This window comes from Panthera leo, chromosome A2, assembly GCF_018350215.1.
Source record: "Panthera leo isolate Ple1 chromosome A2, P.leo_Ple1_pat1.1, whole genome shotgun sequence".
NCBI classification, from domain to species: Eukaryota; Metazoa; Chordata; class Mammalia; order Carnivora; family Felidae; genus Panthera; species Panthera leo.
Window position 1 is genome coordinate 153,768,459 of NC_056680.1, and position 20,854 is coordinate 153,789,312.

The 20,854-nt window shown below is 38.9% G+C and overlaps 1 protein-coding gene across 4 annotated transcripts in view; it reads right to left on the reverse strand.

Moving 5' to 3' along the window:
* Positions 1-9,381: 9,381 nt before the first annotated feature.
* Positions 9,382-20,854, reverse strand: part of BRAF (B-Raf proto-oncogene, serine/threonine kinase) — a 166,802-nt gene continuing 155,329 nt past the window's right edge. For 2 of the 4 annotated variants that reach the window (XM_042926650.1, XM_042926629.1), the window contains 3 exons: positions 19,856-19,990; positions 15,791-15,944; positions 9,382-9,502 (listed from right to left, as the gene is read on the reverse strand). In XM_042926650.1, coding sequence (XP_042782584.1) covers positions 9,480-9,502; positions 15,791-15,944; positions 19,856-19,990 — 312 coding nt within the window. In that variant the 3' untranslated portion in view covers positions 9,382-9,479. Of the gene's footprint in view, positions 9,503-15,453; positions 15,945-19,855; positions 19,991-20,854 lie in introns of those variants that run through there. The other 2 variants (XM_042926659.1, XM_042926639.1) reach the window with 1 other exon arrangement.

Consider the following 20,854-nt stretch of genomic DNA (forward strand, 5'->3'; position numbering starts at 1 on the left):
TGGCCTGCTAGATGGAGGGAAAAGATGGACCTTCACAAAAAGGAAAGGCAGGTGGTGAAGAAATGACTGATGGCAACAGAGAGCGTCAGATTTTAACACAAATTTATAACGTTTCCCATGGAACCCTGAGTACAAACACCACAAGGGAGGTACTGTGTAAGGACCCCTGGTTGTACGCATGTTACAGGAAGGTACGGAAGTCCTCTGGGTCCTGTGTGCCCCCAAAACTGTTCTGTGGGAGGTCAGCCTGGCTGTCCGCCGCTGCCACCTCCTAGAAAGCACCAGTGGGGCCACAGCGTATGGTGCGGGGCAACAGGAACTGCCCATCCCAGCAGCCAGGCCTCCGCCTCTTGTCACGTACCTGAGCAGGGGCTTGACCGACTGGCAAAGACAGCAGGGGCAAGTGCAGTATGCTTGGCACAACATCCACTTCTTGCTACAAACTCACTGTCACGGAGTGAACACCCACTTCTGTCCAAATTTTGTTACAGCTATTAAACCATAACAAAATCGCACACACACACATACATGTAGAAAATAAATGGCGCATGCTGCTGATGTTGGAAACAAAAGTCCGGAGTCTTGGCTGTGTCATCCTTGGGGATTCCTACTGAGTATCTGACAATGAGGGGACCTGGACCAGAATATCTTTTTTTTTATTTTGAGAGAAGGAGTGGGGGAGGGGCAGAGAGAAGGAAAGAATCTCAAGCAGGCTCTGCACTGTCAGCACAGAGCCTGATGCTGGGCTTGAACTCATGAACTGAGATCATGACCCGAGCCAAAAGCAAGAATTGGATGCTCAAGCGACTGAGCCACCCAGGCGCCCCTGGACCAGAATTATCTTTAAGAGCTCCTTCTGCACTGGCATTTATCAGCCTAGGAGTACTACATAATCCAGACAGCAGGTCCAATTATCACAGCCCCTGATAAAGTCTCAAAACTGGTGTGGTAGAGTGCTTTGTGATAGAATTTTATCACAATAATGAAAGCGTTCACGTTCTAGACCAAGTTTTAAGGAAAATTTCTAGTAGAGTAATACGTTCTTAAAACATAAGGCCCCAATCACTTTGTTGTAATCCTCTATGAAGTTTACTTTAAAATGAGTTTCTAAAAAAAAGTTTTGGGGCACCTGGGTGGCTCAGTCGGTTGAGTGTCCGACTTCGGCTCAGGTCATGATCTCACAGTTCGTGAGTTCAAGCCCCGCGTCGGGCTCTGTGCTGACAGCTCAGAGCCTGGAGCCTGCTTCGGATTCTGTGTCTCTCTCTTTCTCTCTCTCTGCCCCTAAACCCACTCGCATTCTGTCTCTGTCTCTCTCAAAAATAAATAAACATTAAAAAAAGCAATTCAAAAAAAAAGTTTCTATAGTATCTGTATTACAGAACTACTTTCTTTTTTTAAGATGAGAAAGCTATAGTTCAGAGAAAATAGTGGTCTCCACAGAATTTTATGATTAGCTGGAGGGGCATGAAAAACAAAGCAGATTCCTCAAATAAGGTACCAACCTGAAGATATTTCTGTTCCTTCACATTATTCTCAGACATAGGGTTTCCAGGTGAAGTTTTAAAATGGTTGACTTCTCTTCTGGAAACTGCCCAGTTATCTGACATCACCTGACGTTATTCTAGGAGTCATTCAGACTTCAGGTCGTGAAATCATGCACAAAATGAACTGTTTGGGGTAACTAGCATTTTTAAAAAACACAAGTGCGTAGTTTCAAATACATGTCTATGAGCACATTCTGTGTTCCTACGCAAAATGTTTTGGAAGTTGTGTCAGAAAAATTGGAAACCTATACAATTCAAGGGGAACTTCTCCAGACTGATTCCTTCAATGACTCAGTTACTGCACACACTTCAGCTGAGCCACTGGAGGGCAGCAGTCAGCTCACAGCACCGTAACATACTTGAGGGTCACCACCAACACCAAACACTGGACAAAAGGCTGTCCCCACCACCCTAGTGCAGTCGGTACAATGTACCAGGCATTCATCGCGACTACTTACTTTAAAAATATTTTTCATACAAGTAACTTCTACTCACCAAGCAGGGATTGACATGTATGAAACAAAACGCACATCTCCGGGTCTCCGCATCGCCTGGAAGTACTGTCAAAACCCCAACTACTTACGTTACTGGATGGGATAGTGCTAGAAAAAGAGTCTTGATAAAGACTTCTCCATGCAGTCAATCTTTATTATAGCAGTATTCGCATATTCACATCAAGTACATAGAACTTTTTGCCTTTTATATAATACAGAGTTTTTAAATAACTTTACACAGAAATAAATCTCTTCAATCTGAATTTCAGCTATTTTTTTTTAATTCTCCATGCTTTCTATCCAAACTGAACAATATTTTCCATTGTACAAATTTACATGAGAAAAACTCCAAAGTACAAATGAAGGGACCTGAGCAGGAAAGAACCAAAGTATCAAGGAGTGGGTATGGGGAAGATTTAAAAAAAAAAAAAAAAAAAAAAAAAAAAAAAAAAAAAAAATTTCAAGCAAACACTGAGGATTGAGGGACAAGAGGGAGACATTATCCATTTGACTGAAAATAAATGTCTTTTTTATGAATTGAAAAATAAGCTTTAAAAATAGTTACTCCATTGTAATTTTTGCAAAGCAGGTATAAAGAGGTCTGTGGACAATTTAAAAGTCCCCATTTTTTTTCACTGGGCACACCCCAGACTCCATGAGAACCTTTTCAATGCTTGAGTGGAACCGAAGTGAACTAAAGCCAAACAAACCTTTGGCAGCAAGAGAGAGAGGAATGTGTGTGTGAATCGCCGTAAGGTCTGGAGTGGTAAACCAGGAGCCATTAATTCACTGCAGTTAAAACACGAAGGTTTTCCCTTTCCTCTCCTTTCTAGAAGAATTGTCCTCAAACCAAGAAGTGAATGACAACGGGGTGATTTCCTTTTTCCTGGTTTAAACCAAAGAGCAATCCTAAGTACTGAACTAGAATTCAAAGGGACGTATGTCGAGGAATGGTCAAATTCAGTCCCCTCATCAGCTGTACGCTCCTAAGAAAGCTACTGCTGAGTGAGGAAAGGGTCAGCGTGTACAACTAACAAATGAGAACACCAGAAAAATACAGCACTGTGATAGAGTCCTTCAAATCAGGCAATATCACGAAGGCCAAATCAAGAACATAACCTGTGGCATGGCCACAGGAAGAACAGAGGACCCAATGAATGCATTTCCAAATGGAGGGAAATACAGCACATACACACATACACACACGCACACGCACGCACTCCTGTATGTAAACTATTAGAACATGAAGATAAATAAGACATAAAGGTTAGCCACTTATGTTGGTAATTAACATGAATAAAAAGGCATTATATGTTTACATAGCCGGTTTTAATCAGCTATGGAACATACACAAATGTTAGTAGGAAGGAATAATTTCTTTTAAAAAACTGTTCACAGCTTAGAATAAAAAGCACACTTATTGCACTCTTATGTTTTATTTCAGGTAATTATAGTTTATTTCCCACCATCACATCAATTTTTCCCTAGCCCCCGACTTACTCCCACACCCTCCCACCTCCCATTTTGGTCCATGTTCTCTACATCTGTGCCTACTCCATGAGCTTTGCTGCTTATGCCAGTCTCAAGTTTCTTCCACCAAACTCCAAGTGGGTTAAAAAAGGCTTAACACACAAACGCAACACAGAATCATTTTCAACACAAAACTGGTACTGAAGCAACTTTTAACCCCATCTCGGCCCCTGTAAGCAGAAGCCCTCTGCCGCGTCTCTTCGGCGAATTTCCCGCCCACCTCCCCAGACTGATGACAGCCGGCTGCTCGTGGCGGACCATGTGCCCAGCCTGCCAGAGCGGCAGATGCTTGCCCAAGTCCTGTGTTCGGGACTAACACGAACAAACATTTCGGCTGCTTTCCAAGAGTACTTTGATCTATAGAATCCTTAAAACACAAACCCATCACACACACACACACACACACACACACACACACACACACGGATACACTGGCTGTGTCCCCATGCACTACAATTAGAACAGAATTCTGTTAAATAAAATTATACATTTTAATAAAATTAAACATTTTAATAAAACTAATTTAGTAATTAATAAAACTAAATGAACAGTTGGGTAGAAGGGGTCAAAGGATAAAAAAATTAAATAAAAAAGGATTAAAAAATTAACAGCTGAAGTTGTGGATGTTGAAATTAAAGATCTACCTAATCACTTTTTTGAGGTGAGGACGAACAATCCGATGCGTGTTAAAATAAAGCACTGCTGCCTTACTTTAAGATTGTGGGACTTAACGTTTCTGTCATCCTCTACCTTAAAAATCCTGATAGAAACCATCAATTAGCCTTTCCGCCACTGGCAAAATTTAGGAGTCAATTTCAATTTCAATATCTTTACCCAAACAGAAGTGAAAATAAGTTATCTGAAAACAACAAAACAAAGCTTACTCTCTAGTGTGCTGATTAAACAAAATCTTCCCAGTATTTTCAATTTTATCAGAGCTAGCAATACACTGGCTACCTCCCTCTCCTCTGGTCAATGTACACATCAGGCAGAGATCCTACTGCACTCCTTGGGGCTCAAGAGCCCATGGGCATCATAGTACATACGTACCAGAGTACAACAGCCTATGGGCATTTACAACCTAGTAAAACATCTAGAGAACCTGCTGGAGACAGTACAGTGCCTTTCCTGGGGGTGGCAAGAAACGAAAACAAGACACAAAATGCACACCATGGAGTGTGTCCAGTTCACAGCCACCGGCCACGTCCCCAACTGGTCCAATGCCCCCTCCTAAAGGGGCCCCCCCGTGGCACCCCGAACAGCATGACCAGGACAGCCCCACTTAATTTGCAAACAAGTCCTGGGAGGCCAGTTTACATTTTAAACTCTGAAAAATCCCTGTTCAGGTTGGCAGTACTCTGGAAAGTGATAAAATCAAATTCTGTCCTCTATGTTACTAGCATCCTCCTTCTCACTCTTGAGAAGGGACTGCTGCCCAGCATATATTATTTCCAACCCCAAACGACAGCAATTCCTTAAAATGTCTGTCAAACGTTTCTGTTATATAAAAGTTCCATGCTTTGAAGAACCTATTGGAGTAGAAAAAGTTTCTCTAGAAATGTCACTGAACTATAATTTTCAACCTACTTGCTCTATGTGATAAATATATCTGACTCTACTAGGGATTACGTGCTTTAAAAAAATAATTTTGTTCACCGAAAATTTACCTGTGTGTTTTCTCATTTTTTAAATGTGATTTCGGCTATAAACCCGTGAGTGCACTGATCTTTGCGGTCTACGTTGCGCTCTACAAAATATTAACACAGCTGAGTTAGACCAGAGTGGCTGCTCTCTTCACATATCACTGATTTCTGCTAAAATTTTAGCTTTTTTATTGCATCGTGAAGGCACAGTAAAGATCATTTGGCAAATTGTCAAGGTATTTTTCTAGAGCCTCGTCTACACCGTTTCAGTGTATGACCCCTAAGCTATCTGCTGTCATACTCACAGTAAACTTTCCATGTCTGGTTACTGTTTTTGTTTTTTTGTTTTTTTAAATAGCCTTAATGGTGGGAATCTGCTAGTCCCAAGGTGCTGATATTCTAGTGCTAACGATGCCAACTCAGACAAAGAAGAGGATCAGGGGGCATCATTCCACCCTCTTCGCTGGGCAGTCTCTCTACAGGAGGATCTGTGCATGTGATGAAGCTGCGGCTAACTCTTTATGAAGATGTACTGTCTTGCCAAGCCTACTGAAAATTAAGTGTATCACTGTTAGTGAACTGTTACCGTAACTATCTAATTTCATGCAACTGACTTAAGGTTAAGATTCTGAAGCGTACCCCTAAACAGATTCTGGCACCACCTGCATTAACAATCAGAAACTCTGAGCTACATTTTTCAGTATTACTGCTGAAATGCATAATGCCCTTTAGGACAAAATGAGAGTGCTCAAATACAAGTACACATAAAAGTTAAAATCTTAAATCATCTTCATGTTCTAGAGCTCCCGACTTTTCATATTTTAAAATAAATAACTATTCATTACCTCATTCTAAGGAGGTAGTTTTTTGAAGAGGTCACCTGAACCCTGCAATGTGCTTCAAACTAAAGCTAGACGGGGTCCACACAAGGCTGCGGAGTGAGTGCACAGGAGGGGCAGTGGGGGCCTGGGAGGGGATCCAGCAGCCCCAGCACTGCCTGGTGACGCAAAGAGAACATCGTGTGCTAAGAGAGCTGGGACTGCACCAAAGGAGAATCTAGGAAATATTTACAGAGTTTCTGGTTGACAGTGTTGAAGCCTTGATTACCTCTTTAGAACTACATAATATGCTCTTTCTCTTCCAACAGCAACATAAATGTAACATACATGCTTTACATGGCATTTTATCTTCTAGGACGCTCCAGTACATCCTACAAGATCGTAAGTGCAATCAGGGACTGGATGTTCAGGAACCAGAATTTGACAGCTGGACAGAATCTTCTTTTAAGGTGCATATACATACGAATGGTCACACTGGATTTTCTATTCACAAATCCCTTTTCTAAGTTTTTTGGTCAATTTATTTCAGTGGCAAAAGTCTAAACTCTACACTCTGGTTTGATGACAAAAAAGTCCATCAAGAATACTACATATTTTCAAACAATCTTTCATGTTTGCTCTCAAATTTTTCAGAAGGCTTCACCTTTCCTTACCCAAAATAAAATACACTATAGAAGGCACCGCAGCCACTTTACGGAAAAGACAGGTTAACTACAACCTTACAAGACAGTCAGTGAAGCAGCCACACACTATCTGTACAAAATTATTCATAAAGTGCTTTGCACAAACAAGGAGTTCTTCCTTGTATCTTCTTAGGAGCTCAACAAGTCTATCTGTAGTCTAAGCATCAAAAAGTAAGAGGAAACCCCTTTATCATGTCATTTGTAAACTAGAGATGGAAAAAAGGGAACAGAAATATTAAAATTTTATTTTTACTTTTTAAGGGCGCTATAAAAATCTCCCAAGAACACCCTGAGCCTGGCTTCTGGGCACAGCTTCATCTGAGATCAAGTCTGTTTCCTCTTTTCAAGTGAGACAGCAACCTATTCTAAATAGGATGGAAAGAAAAACGTGTATCACCTTGAATTTTATTTTGAAGATTCCAATGCTAAGCTTCCTCCATCACTAGTGCTGTGCTGGCTCCCGCCACCGGAGAGTCATGCGGCCAGGCCTCCTCCGGCGGGCTCTACCTGCTCAGCAGGACAGGCCTACTTTTCCAGCCCAGCTCTCTCCAATCTTGGTAAAGGGAACACACCAACCAGCTTAAGAGCATGGATGGGGACATATTTAAAAAGAAAAATAAACAATGCTTTTAGAAGAGAAGCAAAATTATGCACACAAGATGCTGTTCAGATCAACAAGAATCTTTGCCATTTCTGAATCTGTAAGATATTGCTCTGCTCATGTAGGACTTAAGATAAACGCATTGCTTTTCAAACTCATCAATAACTTCAGGATACTTTCCATTTTACTAGGACAACCTTCTACAAGTCTGCGCAGTTTTCAGTAGGCCTTCCCCTGAATACAGGTATTTTAGCAAAAAGCATCGAATGGCAGTGAGCTTAACAGGCTGAAAGATAGATAGTGGAGTGAGTTACAATTTGAAATGTTTAAATACCAATTTCTAATTCCCTGATTTATTTCATAAGTCCTAATTTCCGTAAGGTCCTTGGCTTCATAGCTTGGTTGTGCTAAGTATGTCTGATTTGATTTACATTCCTAAATGCTGACAAGAGATTCTAGGCTGGATTTGTCATTAATTTGCCATTAATAAATATATCCAGAATTACTTTCTTTGTTACTACTGCAATTATACCACCGTTTAGTAAAGGCCAAAGGAAGCTACGAGTAGATTATATTTTCCACTTATGCAAAGACAAAGGATGAGGTTCTTGGTACTACAGCAGCCCTTTCTATAAAAACAACTGCTGTTAGGCCTCATGCATCCTCCCCTCAGTCCCAATACACCTAAAATTGCTCTATTCTCTACTAAGGGAACTCAGCTGCCAAATTACCCGACCTTTTGAAGACCAGGCTTGGGAAAAAAGGAAGAAGGAGAATGAATGGAGACACCACCATTTTTATTCTCGGTTGCATATTCCAGATAAAGACTGGAAAGAGGACGGAGCATGTAGTGTAGGCATAAGTTGGAGGAAAACATGAGATATTAGCAAAGATGTTAGTGTGGATCCAGCAAGTACCATTAATTTAAAAATTATAAATATCTGTCATTACGCTAAGACTCCCCATATTTAGGTAGAGAAAAGGATAACGATCTTTCTTTAAAAGTTGTTTCTATAACAAAAATACAATTTTCCAGGAATATAATTCTGGCGGGAAGTATTATTTTATTCCGATTCAATTAAATCTGAAAATTATTTTCTTTTTAATAAAAATATAATAGAAGAAACTCAGAAATTAAAACTTGTACCTTACATTTAAATTACATAAATGTCTCACATTCAAAACCGTTATCAAGCAGTTTTGTAGGCTTTTAATTAGATAGATACCGCCATGGCATTTGTGCCCTGGACCAAGTAGCCACATAAGTACTTGATGACTGGAAGAGCTTAGGAGGAAGATATCAACTGTATTTTCCTGAGAATGTGCTACATTGTGGAGGAAAAAAAAAAATCCCCAACACTTGTCTTCATTGCTGGACCCAGTGAGAAAAGAAGGCAATGTGTGCCAGCACGTCCCAGCCTGCGCGGTTAGGCAGACACCCTCAGTGAGCAAGGAAACAAAGGCCAGAAACCCAGTAGGTCAGGAAAAAGATGCAGCATCCCCTTTTCCTCTACACCAACACGGATCTCGTCCTCACCTCTCGTTCTCCATTTAAATAAAACAGCTTCACTTGATAAAAATGCGTCAAAGACTGGACATGCACCACACAGAAAGGCCATGCTGCATTTTTGTTCCATCCCTCAGAAATGAACGGTGGTGGCTAGGGGAAAGAGCTCCGCGACAAAATCCCAGAACAGGAAAGAGAACGATGCTTGGCGATTGCAAACTGCCCCGTCAGGTGACCAGCCACACGCGGATCTGGCGGTTAGAAGGGCAGAGCCGATCGGCAGGCTCTCCACAGCCAATCTCCCAAGCTGTAGCAGCAGCTCCTTTCCATCATGCCAGACCACCAAAAGGTCAGAACTCAGGCTCTCTCCTCTTCCTTCCTGGGAGTGGACAGACTTGTATGCACGTGGTATTTGTGTTGAAGAAGAAACACTGGCAGCAGAGAATTCTGGTTCCTAAAACATTCTTCCCTCTTTTGTTGGATGGGAAATTCCATTCTGTTCCACACCAGCTTATGCATTGAAAATTCTGTATCTTTAAAAAAAGAGTTGAGGAACAGAAGAACTGTGTTTTGATGTTAACAAACTGTACGAACACAAGACTTAAGAAATAAGAGTAGATGTTGCCATGATGGTGTGGCTACTTGAAGGCTGCAAATTCTCCTGTAGAGGGAGGACAAGAGCTAATTTTAAAAAAGTTATCTCAAATAACCTAGAGACCCAGAAAAGCCTCACTGAAAGGTGACTAGCTATCTATTACAAATCTAGCATCATCATAACTAATTTAAAAGCAAAAATGGCTGAAACCCATAAAAGAAGATAATTTACAGTATAGAGAGTAGGGTTCAGTTACATCAATTACATATCAAGTCTGCAAGTAACTTCCCAGCGGGGATGTACATGTTATGGTTCTAGTCACGCTGAAAAGCACTGCGACGAACAAAATTTCTCAGAAACTGACTGTAAAATAGTAAGTCTGATTTGTTGAATACTTTGCCCCCCAATTATCAACTCATTTCCATTTTTATAATGCCACTATTAGATTAGAAAGGAAGAAACAAGAATTCTCCCCATTTGGAAAAAGATAAAATTAAGAGGTCAGCTGATTTGTCCACATGACACATTTGATTGAAGGAAAGAAAATCTAGACTGTCCATTTTCTAGTTCATTTCCTTTTAAACTACCAAAATATTACACATAGGCACGTGTGACTGAACATTACTGTCAGCACAAGGAATTCTTTAAACCACAAAGTCCCTTTGAGGTCCTATATTCCGTTAGCTTACCGACTTTGAGGGTTCATGCCATTATTTTTCATCTATCGTTTTGTTCATAGCTTCTACTTGTAACTAGAGGCTGGTTCTTCTTATTATATACACTGTAGTTAATTTTGGGGGGTTGGTTAATAACCGACAACCCTCGGAATTTAGCCAGCCTTAACATCGCTTCTCAGTAGTAACAGCTTGTGTGATGAGGATCCAAGCAATCACTAACATGAATACGCTATTTAATCTAGGAATAACCTATCCATCTTCTAATTGCTGTTAGATTCCAACTGGTTACTAGAGAACACTGGTATATCCCAACAGACTGCTAATGACTGGATGGCAGAACCCTCAGACTGTAGGCTAGTAATATTAGTCGATTAGACTAATATGAGACTGTTTGAATGCCTGTTATATGCCAGGTGCATCAGTCAATACTTTACATACATTTGCACCTGAGCCTCACAATAATTATAAGGCAGGTGCTATTCCTTCTCTTAGTTTGTAGAGAAGCAAGCTGGGGGGTTTAGAATAGTTAAGTAGTTTGCCTGCTATCTCACAGCTAGAAAATGGCAGAGTTAAAATGCAAGTCTGGTGGAAGAGAAGAGTCTTCACTATTAACACACCCCTAAACAATTTTCAATAATTAATCATTTGTTTTCCCATTCTGAATATTATTACTAATTGGACTGCACATAGTGAAACTGTCTTTCTATCTAAAGATTCCTTTCACCAAGGAAGTAACCACGGCATTGTGAGTCAAAAGGTCAAGGAAGGGTAAAAGAATTATTACCTCATAATTAAAGTTAAAAGGATTAGGGAGTATGGCACTAGTGAAAAAATTAGCCAAATTACTAAGACTTTGGAGAGTCAAATATAGCATAACCACAGGAGGCTGTTAACAGCGACTCTAGAAATGTATAAACATTCACACTACCTTTGCATTATGGTTTTAAGGTTGCTATTTTTTCCAGTATTTTAATACATTTCTTCAAAGCAATTTCCAACATTCTAATTAGTAATCACTGTATCTGGCAGAATCTAAATCTCATCGAAGGAAGCCAATGTGAAAATAGGATTTACTTAGAAATCTTTATTTTAAAAAATGGCTAAATTTTAATCTATTAAGTGAGAGAGTATCAAAAGTGACAAAATTCTAAGTTAAATCTTATATACTGCATTAAAAAATAACTTGAAAAAATCTTCAGATGTTGTCCATTAATTATGATTAGGCACTCCACTTTGTTGAAGTGTTTTACTCTACAAACTTAAAAATGTGAGCCATGAAAAAAAAAAATCACAAAACAACCGCCCAAGGACAAACTCTTACCAACAAACTGCAAATCATACGCCAGTAAAGGAAACAGTTAAGATCATTCTACCACTGTCTGCTGCTTCTAAAGGAATGGACTTCTTTACATCAACAGACTTCATGTCCAGGAAAAAAAAAAAAAAAAAAAAAAGACAAAAAGAACTCAAGAGTTTAGGGACCAATAAAACTCTTTCTATATATGACCCTGAAATCATGGAGAAATTTAAGAAAAATTGGGGGTAAGAGGCGATGGATCTGCTTTTGGGAAAAAAAAAACATACTCCTTCTTGCGTATCTGGAAATCTCTATTATCCCATCCCCTACCCTATTTTATTTGAGGTAATAACAATTATTTGAAGTGAAACACCCAGAATACTATGTGGCTTTTTGAAATCTTGGTATATTAACTTAACTGTTGCCTGAAAAATCAGAGGCCAAAATGAAACTTTTTTTTTCATCTCTTTTCTGGCTAAGAATAACCTAAGTTCTATTTTCCATGTGACTTTAGTTAAGATTAGGGGAGAGAACACTTGGGAAGGCCCTGTGATTTTAGATACTCTAAACATCAAGATTTGTTTATTTGAAAGCTAAGGATTTTATTAACTAGTTTTAAGATATTACGAAATAATTATCTTTTAGTCCAGAATTGAATGTATTTCAGAGGCTCTCATACATATAATTTGATGTATACTTCTTAAAGATAAAATATGCTATGAAAAATCTAGTGTTATTTTGCACACAAATTGATCACTGCTTTAGATGTGGGGACAGTCATCTGAAACTAAAGCAAGTCCCATTCTTTCTCTGTGGTGACCTTTAAGGAAGTTTCAAAAGTATAACATTCTGGCACGGACACACTGGACTTGTTAAATTCTTAAGAGAAATTATCACAGGAGAGATGAAGTATTTAATAAAATAAAAAGTGCTATAGAAATACTCGATAATTCTCAATCTAACAGACTGTAACTGATAAAATGTTTTAGCCATAAAGTACCCGTTTCATAATATTAAGCAACAAAGGCAGTTCATTTCCTTACATCGAGAGCGACTCACTTGAGTCAGAGGCCATTTAAGTTGCTGTGTTACATGGTCTCTATTTAAAGAGAATGATTTTTTAAGAAATATTTGTAATGTTTATTTATTTTTGAGAGAGAGAGAGAGAGAGAGAGAGAGAGAGCAAGCAGGGGAGGGGCAGAGAGAGAGGGAGACACAGAATCCGAAGCAGGCTCCAGGCTCTGAGCCGTCAGCACAGAGCCCAATGTGGGGCTCGAACCCACAAACTGTGAGATCATGACGTGAGCTGAAGTGGGACCTTTAGCCAACTGAGCCACCCAGGCGCCCCCAAGAGGATGATTTAACTAATGCTTTAGTATGTAAATGCCTAGTACAATATTAATATCTGAAAATAAACAACCTAAAGTATTTGATTAAATGTTGTGATCCCTCAACTACTTAAAAATCAAGATGAAAAATCTTAGTCCTCACCACTTGACTAGTAAAATGCCTAACATGTAAACCAAATTTTATAAAAAGGCTGTCTGCTGAAAAAGGAAATCAACTTTAATAAACATATCTGAGGGTTCAGGTTTTAAGAAAAAGAGCAGGTCATAAGAGAACGAATGTCCTTCTGTTTCAATTACCTAGTCAGAGAGGTGGACTCCACATACGGTTAGAAAAACGGTATTTTTCTTTATTTGGAGAAAGCATCTACAATACAGCATAAAAGAACAGAAAAGGAGACTACCATATGTCATTCTAATGCTCCCTACTCCTCTGCATCTACGCTTTCTAAACATCTCGCTCTACCAGATTTTTCATGTTCTTCCACCACACGTCCAGGGGGCCGGGTTTGAAGACAAGAGAACTATCAGGTGACCCTTTGGAGGCACAATGGAGAGTGTGAGACAACGCTGTGGCTGGAAGAGCTCAGCAATGCCCTCTGGCAGAGGAGGCTGAATGGAGTCAAAGGCAGACAGTGGGGTTGCTGGGTAGTTTTCAGTGAAGGGGGTAGTCAGGGGTAAAAACGGTGAGCAAAGAAAAGAAAATATGAGTGAAGCAAGTATAGTGAAGAACTATAGAAAGAACTGTATCAATATAAAGATCATTTGACTCCTGTGCCTTAAAATGCTTTCCAAAGCTTTGAGCATTGAGCATTCCACAGACCAATGTAAAAACTTTATCAGCTACATTCTTGCTATTCAATTTGTGATAAATAAAACCCCATTTAGTAATTACTACTAATCACATCTTTAAAAAAAATTTTTTTTAATGTTTACTCATCATTTTTGAGAGAGAGCGAGAGCGAGCGAGCAGGGGAGGGGCTGAGAGAGGAAGACACAGATTCCGAAGCAGGCTCCAAGCTCTGAGCTGTCAGCACAGAACCCAACGTGATCATGACCTGAGCCGAAGTCGGACGCTTAACCAACTGAGCCACCCAGGCGCCCCACTACTAATCACATCTTTAATGTCACTAGAGGATTTGGAAATCCTACATTTTAATGTTTTCCAACATGCTCTATTCTTTTATGCCTTTCTCATTTTTATTTTTGAAAACGTGAGAAATGTTCTTTTCCACTACTCTTGCCTAAATTGAAAGGCATGAATCCATTTTGAATAACATGAATGGTATTACTTGTCTTAAACTGCCCAAATAAGGGGCCAAAGGTATGCCATGCTTCTCACTGGGTAGTTTTCCTGGACGAAATTTCATCCATTCAAATTAGAAAGTTATTTTATTTTAATTATTTATTTTGAGAGAGACAGAGCGAGAGAGCACAAGTAGGGAAGGGGCAGAGAGGGGGGGGGGAGAGAATCCCAAACAGGCTCCACACTGTCAGTGCAGAGCCTGACATGGGGCTCAAACTCCCGAACCGTGAGATCATGACCTGAGCCGAAATCAAGAGTCTGATGCTTAACTGACTGAGCTACCGAGGCGTCCCAAGAAAGTATTTTAAAAACTTATTTGTGGTACCTAAGAACTAAAATATCATTAAAATCTTCCCAATTTTCTTCTTTATTGGCTTCAAAGGATGGTATTTACGCAGATGTTGTCTGTGTGCCTGCATAACCCTGAACTGTCCGTTATATTTAAAAATCATCACAGTTCCAAACCGAATAAATGAAAACGTATTTAAGAGGCTGGCTTTTGGCACTGACTCACAAGTAGAGATGGTAATCTCTTTGATAAGATGCCAGCAATACTGCCTCTTTCACTTTTGATTCCAGTAAGATTTTGGTTCACAATAAGAATATTAATGACTGCCACAATACAGCCATTTTTTACATAAGAAAATGTTAAGTATTAGCTCTAACAAATACTTCGTACCATGGGATTAAAAAAAGAATAGCATTCACTCATAAGAAGAAGAACCTTTCTGGGCAAAGAACATATGGAACACAAATTTTATGAGACACATGGATAAGGGGATTGTTAAAATAGGCATCATGAGAGGGAAGTATAATCTGAAGTAACAATATTTAAGAAGTCTGTGACCTTGCTGTTTGGCAACTAAAGACATCTAAACAAACAAACCCAAAACTTTCACAGAATTCTGTTAAGCTTTTTTGGGGGAGGAGGAGGCAATGCATTTGTAAGGTAATTCACCTTCCATGTGTATATGACACCTTTAGTAATGAGGAAATACTACTTAGAAGGAACCTCAATTTATAACATTTGTCCACTAAAAATCCAAGCTTCAACCGTATTACTCATGTCAGACATCCACTCCTCAGCAATGTCTTTCGTTACCTGCACCCATAATTTATAAAAAGAAATTCAGTCTATTGCTAAGGTGTATAAAGGACATCCATATTTTCCAAGTTATAATAAAAAGTAGTTATAGAAAAAATACTAAGAATAAAAATAACTTATTCAACTCTCGTGGCTTCCTAAATGAGATCTGTTCGGACTGCCTTGCCTCACACGGGCGTTAAAACCTGTCATCCCCTTTCTACCTGCAAGCCCATACACGGGGGCAGTACTGCTTTTGCGAGTCCCTAAGGGACATGTGATAGCTCATAACAAAAGGTGCAGGAGAAAAGTTTAACTGAAGTTTAATAATTAGGATAAGCCAGTAAACAAAACCAATTTGTAACAGGAAGTAAAGCCTCCAGAAGAGGTACCGCAAATGTTCAGCAATGTCTGTGCATTTTGAAAACCCTTGGATATTTAAAATCCAAAGCTAAGTATACATTTTAGATCAGGAAATAATTATATCTAGTCTTTAAAAGCATACACATTCTTTGGTTCATCTTTTTTTAAAAAAGAAGATGCTATCCAACTTAGTACAGAAGCACACACATTTCCACCTCCTTGGCCCCGGCCCCCTGCACTCGCGCAGTCATCTAACTTATCTCAGTGGACGGGAAACGCACCATATCCCCCTGCCTGGATGGGTGTTTTTGGAGAAGCACAAGCATAGAGACTAAAATCCTCTGTCTGGAAGCCAGCCCGATTCAAGGAGGGTTCTGATGCACTGCGGTGAATTTTTGGCAATGAGCGGGCCAGCAGCTCAATAGAGGCAAGAATCTAAAAAAGGGAAAAAAAAAGAAAAAAAGAAAAAAAGAAAAAAGTAGAATGAAAATCTAGGTGGTGTTAATCTTTAATATCCGCATCATACTTAACAAGAAAGCACCTGAAATCTTACACTGTTTTGAGTATTATCCTAAACGCTTAAGAAATTGGTATTTTTTTCCTTACAAAGAAAAGATTATTACCAAACTCCATTGGCTTTAATCTCTGTAAAATAAATGGGGAAAGCAACCTATAGTTAGCTTTTATTTACATTTTAGATTATTTGCCAGCCTTGGAACAGTAAATAATACAAAATTTTAAACCAATTATATACCTATCCCACAGACCACAGTCCCTTTTGGGAAGAAGAAGGAGCATAAATCAGTAAAGCACTATATGGCTTCACAAACAGAATCATCAGAGCAACCCATTCTTTAAGAAACTCAGTAATAGGAAACGTCTTACACATACATGATTAAAAGGAGGGTCCCAATGACCCAGACTGCTAGTGGCACAGGAGTGAGAAGTGACAGGTGACAATCCAAGAGTGAAGGAGAAGACAGGAAAACAACAAATAGACACCAATCCACAAAATGTAGAAACTCAGCATATTTTAAGGTACAAAGAAACAGGTTATGACTTTGAAGGCGTACAGTATAATAACAGATGTTCATAATCATGAGACATATGTGTAAAAGGCTTGGCACAATGCCTAGAATACATAGTAAGTACTCAATAAAACTTTAGCAGCCAACACTATTATTTTTCTGAGCCACCAAAACTTTTTTAAAAGTTAAACTATAATCTGTATAATGATTAGTATAAGGCAAAGAAGCAATGTTACAAAACATTTTAAATTACAAGCATAACACACAAATAAAAATTCAAATAATACAGAAAAAGTATAAGTCCTACCTTCCAGGGGTAACCACTGTTAAAGAGTCTATACTTTCTTCTGGACCTTTCCTATGCATAAACATGCACATATGAAAACAGAGCCCATCCCCACCCTCATCACCATTTAAAGTGGTATCATTCTATACATACTTTTCTGCATTGCTTTCTTTTTTTTCCCCCTCCCTAACATCCATGCCATCTAGAGAGCTACCTTGATATTTAATTTTTCCTAATGGTAAGCATTTTTGTCTGTATCTGAACACTTGTGGAAGCAGGCTCTGTAGTATACCTTTTCAGGAGTGGAATTACCAGAGCACAAAGTATATATATTTTAAGTTTATGAATTCTAGCAAGTCCTTTCAAAAGGCCAAACCAATTTACATTCCCAACCACACTGTTAAAAAATTTATAAGGAAGGCTCTTCCTTACTTCCCAACATCGTTCCCAATGCTGGATATTGTCAATCTGAGAGAGAAAATCAAAATGTATTTCACCGTTACTCTACATTTTACTGACTGTCCCAGAACTTTTAACATCCTAAGTTCATTCGCCATTTGTATTTCTTTATGATTCACCAGTTCATATCCTTTGCTCATTTTCTATTATCTTTTACTTACTGATTTGTAGGAGGCCTTTATATAATACCGGTATTTATACTTTATTATATACATGCTACAATTATTTTTCTATGTTTACCTTTCAATATTATTTTTATTATACAGAAGTATAAAAACTTTTATTGTAGTCAGACATGCTCATGTTTTCCTTTATAATTTCTGGATTTTGTCTCTTGCTTATAAGGAAAGCCTTTTATCTCAAGGTTATAAAAAATGACTTCCTATTTTAAGGTTTTGTTTTCTACATATAAATCTTTAGCCATTTAAAATTTATGTTTTTATATAGTGTGAAAAGAGATCCTGTAATGAAAAATTAAAAACAGTACTTAAGGTAGCCTTCAATAATCTGAAAAATTCAGATATGCATTTCATTTTCTGACATCATGCAAGGAATAAAATGTTACTTATATTTAGAAATATGAACATTTTGAAAGAAAAAAAAGAAATATGAACATTTTGTCCCTTTTAATACCACTCAGAAAGTGGGTCAGTCACCTGGCTGGCTCAGTTGGTAGAGCATGCAACTTGATCTTGGGGTTGTTAAGTTCGAGCTCCATGTTGGGTGTAGAGGTTACTTAAAAAAAGAAAATCTTAAAAAAAAAGTGGTCCTATGGATATAATTTGCATTATTAATGTACACCAAGCAGGTTAAACAGGAAGCTCTGGCACCTGGAATATGAAATGAGAACATGGTACAGGGGACCTGCTGACAATGGCCAACAGCACTGGTCCTTTTACTTTGAGATCTTCAGCCAGTGGTTTTCCGGGTTAAAAAAAAAAATAACTCTTCCTCAAAATAGTAACTTAGAATTCCAATACGTAAAACCTAGATCTACCCACGCTGGGGCAGCCCCTGAGAGATATGTTCAAATTATAAATTCTATCTTTAATTCTTTATTTAAAAAAAATTTTTTTTTTAAAATTTTAAGCAGGCTCCACACCCAACGTGGGGCTTGAACTAATGACCCTGAGATCAAGAGTCGTATGTTCCACCGAGACAGCCAGGTGCCCTGGTCTTTAATTCTTTTTTTTTTTTTTTTTTAATGTTTGTTTATTTTTGAGAGGGAGACAGAGTGTGAGTGGGGAAGGAGCAGAGAGAGAGGGAGGGAGACACAGAATCCAAAGCAGGCTTCAGGCTCTGAGCTGTCAGCACAGAGCCCAACGTGGGGCCTGAACCCGCAAATTGCAAGATCATGATCCAAGCTGAAGTTGGGCACTCAACCAACTGAGTCACTCAGGTGCCCTGGGTCTTTAATTCTTTAGATGGGCATAAAAGATCCACTAGCTCCTGTAACAGTGACTTCTGTCTAAGAGACCCAGCTAGCGCTGTGCATTCAAGGGCAGAAGGTTCACAAAAGACCAACTCTGTGATTACAGTAGCTGGATAATTAAGGGAGTTAGCACTTCCCACTTGCAAACTGTATTGATTTATCAAGACCTATTTATGTGGTGCTATCAGGAACTTCCTAAGCATCATAAAAAACTCAATTTATATTACAATACCTAAACTTTCTAAGTTTGTTCAGGTACTTAGTTTCAGTTCATGAAGCTTAATGAAAGATTATGAACTTCAGGGCTGTAGCCTTATAACATGAAGAGACAAAAGTGATAATTCATTTTCTAAGAATCAGAGAAAGGCAGACAGTACCAACAGCTGCCTTTTCTTTTTGCTCCAGGTGGAAACGTTCTTCCAAAAGACCCAGTATGTAGGGAAGCTTGGAATGTGTTTATCTTACCACCAAGAAGAATTAAAGCAGTAGTTCTCAAAGTGCAGTCTGTGGGAAAACTATTTTCATAGTAACACTATGGTATTATCTGCCTTTTTCACTGTCATTACTTTGCAAAAGTCAGCAGCGTTTTCAGAAGCTACACAGTGGAAGGTACTGCAGCATAATGGATGCAGAGAATCCAGATGTCTTCTTTTTGTAGAGATTTGCAAAAAAGGTAAAACAATGCCACTCGTCTAATTTTGTTGGTGGGGAAAATGTAGTTCTTTTTAATTTCATAAAAATGTTATTTAGCATGTAATGGTTTTATTATGCTTAAATAAACATCAACATTTTTAAAACTTAGTTTTAATTTCTAAAATGGCAATTACTACTTATATAAACAAAAGCTCTTTGGGGGGCCTTCAATAATTTTTAAGTGTGTGAGACCAAAAATTTTTGTTTGAAAACTGCTAGACCAAAGTCAAGTCTTTCTGAATACTCTGTCCTGGGATTCCAGGTTTCTAGATGTACCACTGTTCAACCTTTATAAAATCATCTCTGTGCAATTACTTCTCTGCTGCCTGCACACGATCACAAGGCATCCAAATCCATAAAACACAAAACTGTGTGCCCCTGAAAGTACTTAAAAATCTGCATCTGAGTATTAGTCTGTCCTCTTAGGTAACATCAAGCTTCTTCTTACTTGGGGAAACAGTGGCCTCTCATCTCTTTTCTTTTTTAGGCACTCTGCCATCAATCTCTTCATGGCTTTCGGACAGTTACTTCGTACCTTACTGAGATCTGGAGAAAGATATCCTCGTCCCACCATAAAAATTATCTGGGGAGGGAATAAAAAAAAACAAATCAAACAACTGCACTGATAAATTGAATAATACTCCAACACTGAGAATTCAACAAGCTGCACATTTGTGTGTACTTTTCTGCGTGTACATTTTCCCTTAATAAAAAGTTAAGAAACACAACGCTAGTAATCTGATTCTCACACATCTTATCGTGGGGACCCGACACTGCACGGGCCGTCAACTGAAAACTTCATGACCCATGGACTGTTGTAAAGGTCTCCTAATCGCTCCCCAGGTCTCTGGTCTCTCCTTCCCCAATCCATTTCCCACTGCCAGGGTAATCAATCCTGAGACACAGATCAGGCTGTGCCTCTTTTCTACTTAAGTATTTTACTGAGTACTTGTTGGGCATCATACTGAGTCCTTTATATATATGTAGCTGGAACTAAAAATGTTAACCTTCTTAGGAGTTGTTTTGGCATCTGCGTTTTAAATTTGTTTGCTGAGGAAATGGGTGATATGGGGCATTTAGTTATGTAGATATGAGAATCACAGCCTCCTCCAAAGAAAAGAAGGTAAACCATCTGGGAACTGAAGTTTTCTGTTTAATAAAGTAAAAAGGCTTGTCTTCCCTGGGTGCAGAGATTTATAATTTTTCCAACTTCTTAACTTTCTAATTCTCAGCTCTTTTGATAATGGGCAGAGACAGACATCAGAAGTCTTGGAGAGGGGGGGCGGGGGTTTGATCTTAGAGGGAACAGTTCCAACGGACAGCCTAGTGGCTAGGTGGACAGCCAGTAAGAGATCCCTTGTTACAGGCCGGAGCTTATCAACTTTAGAACAGTCGAGCCTGGTCTCTTAACTTGCTCTTAGTCCCTGTTCAGTGCTGTAAGAACCGG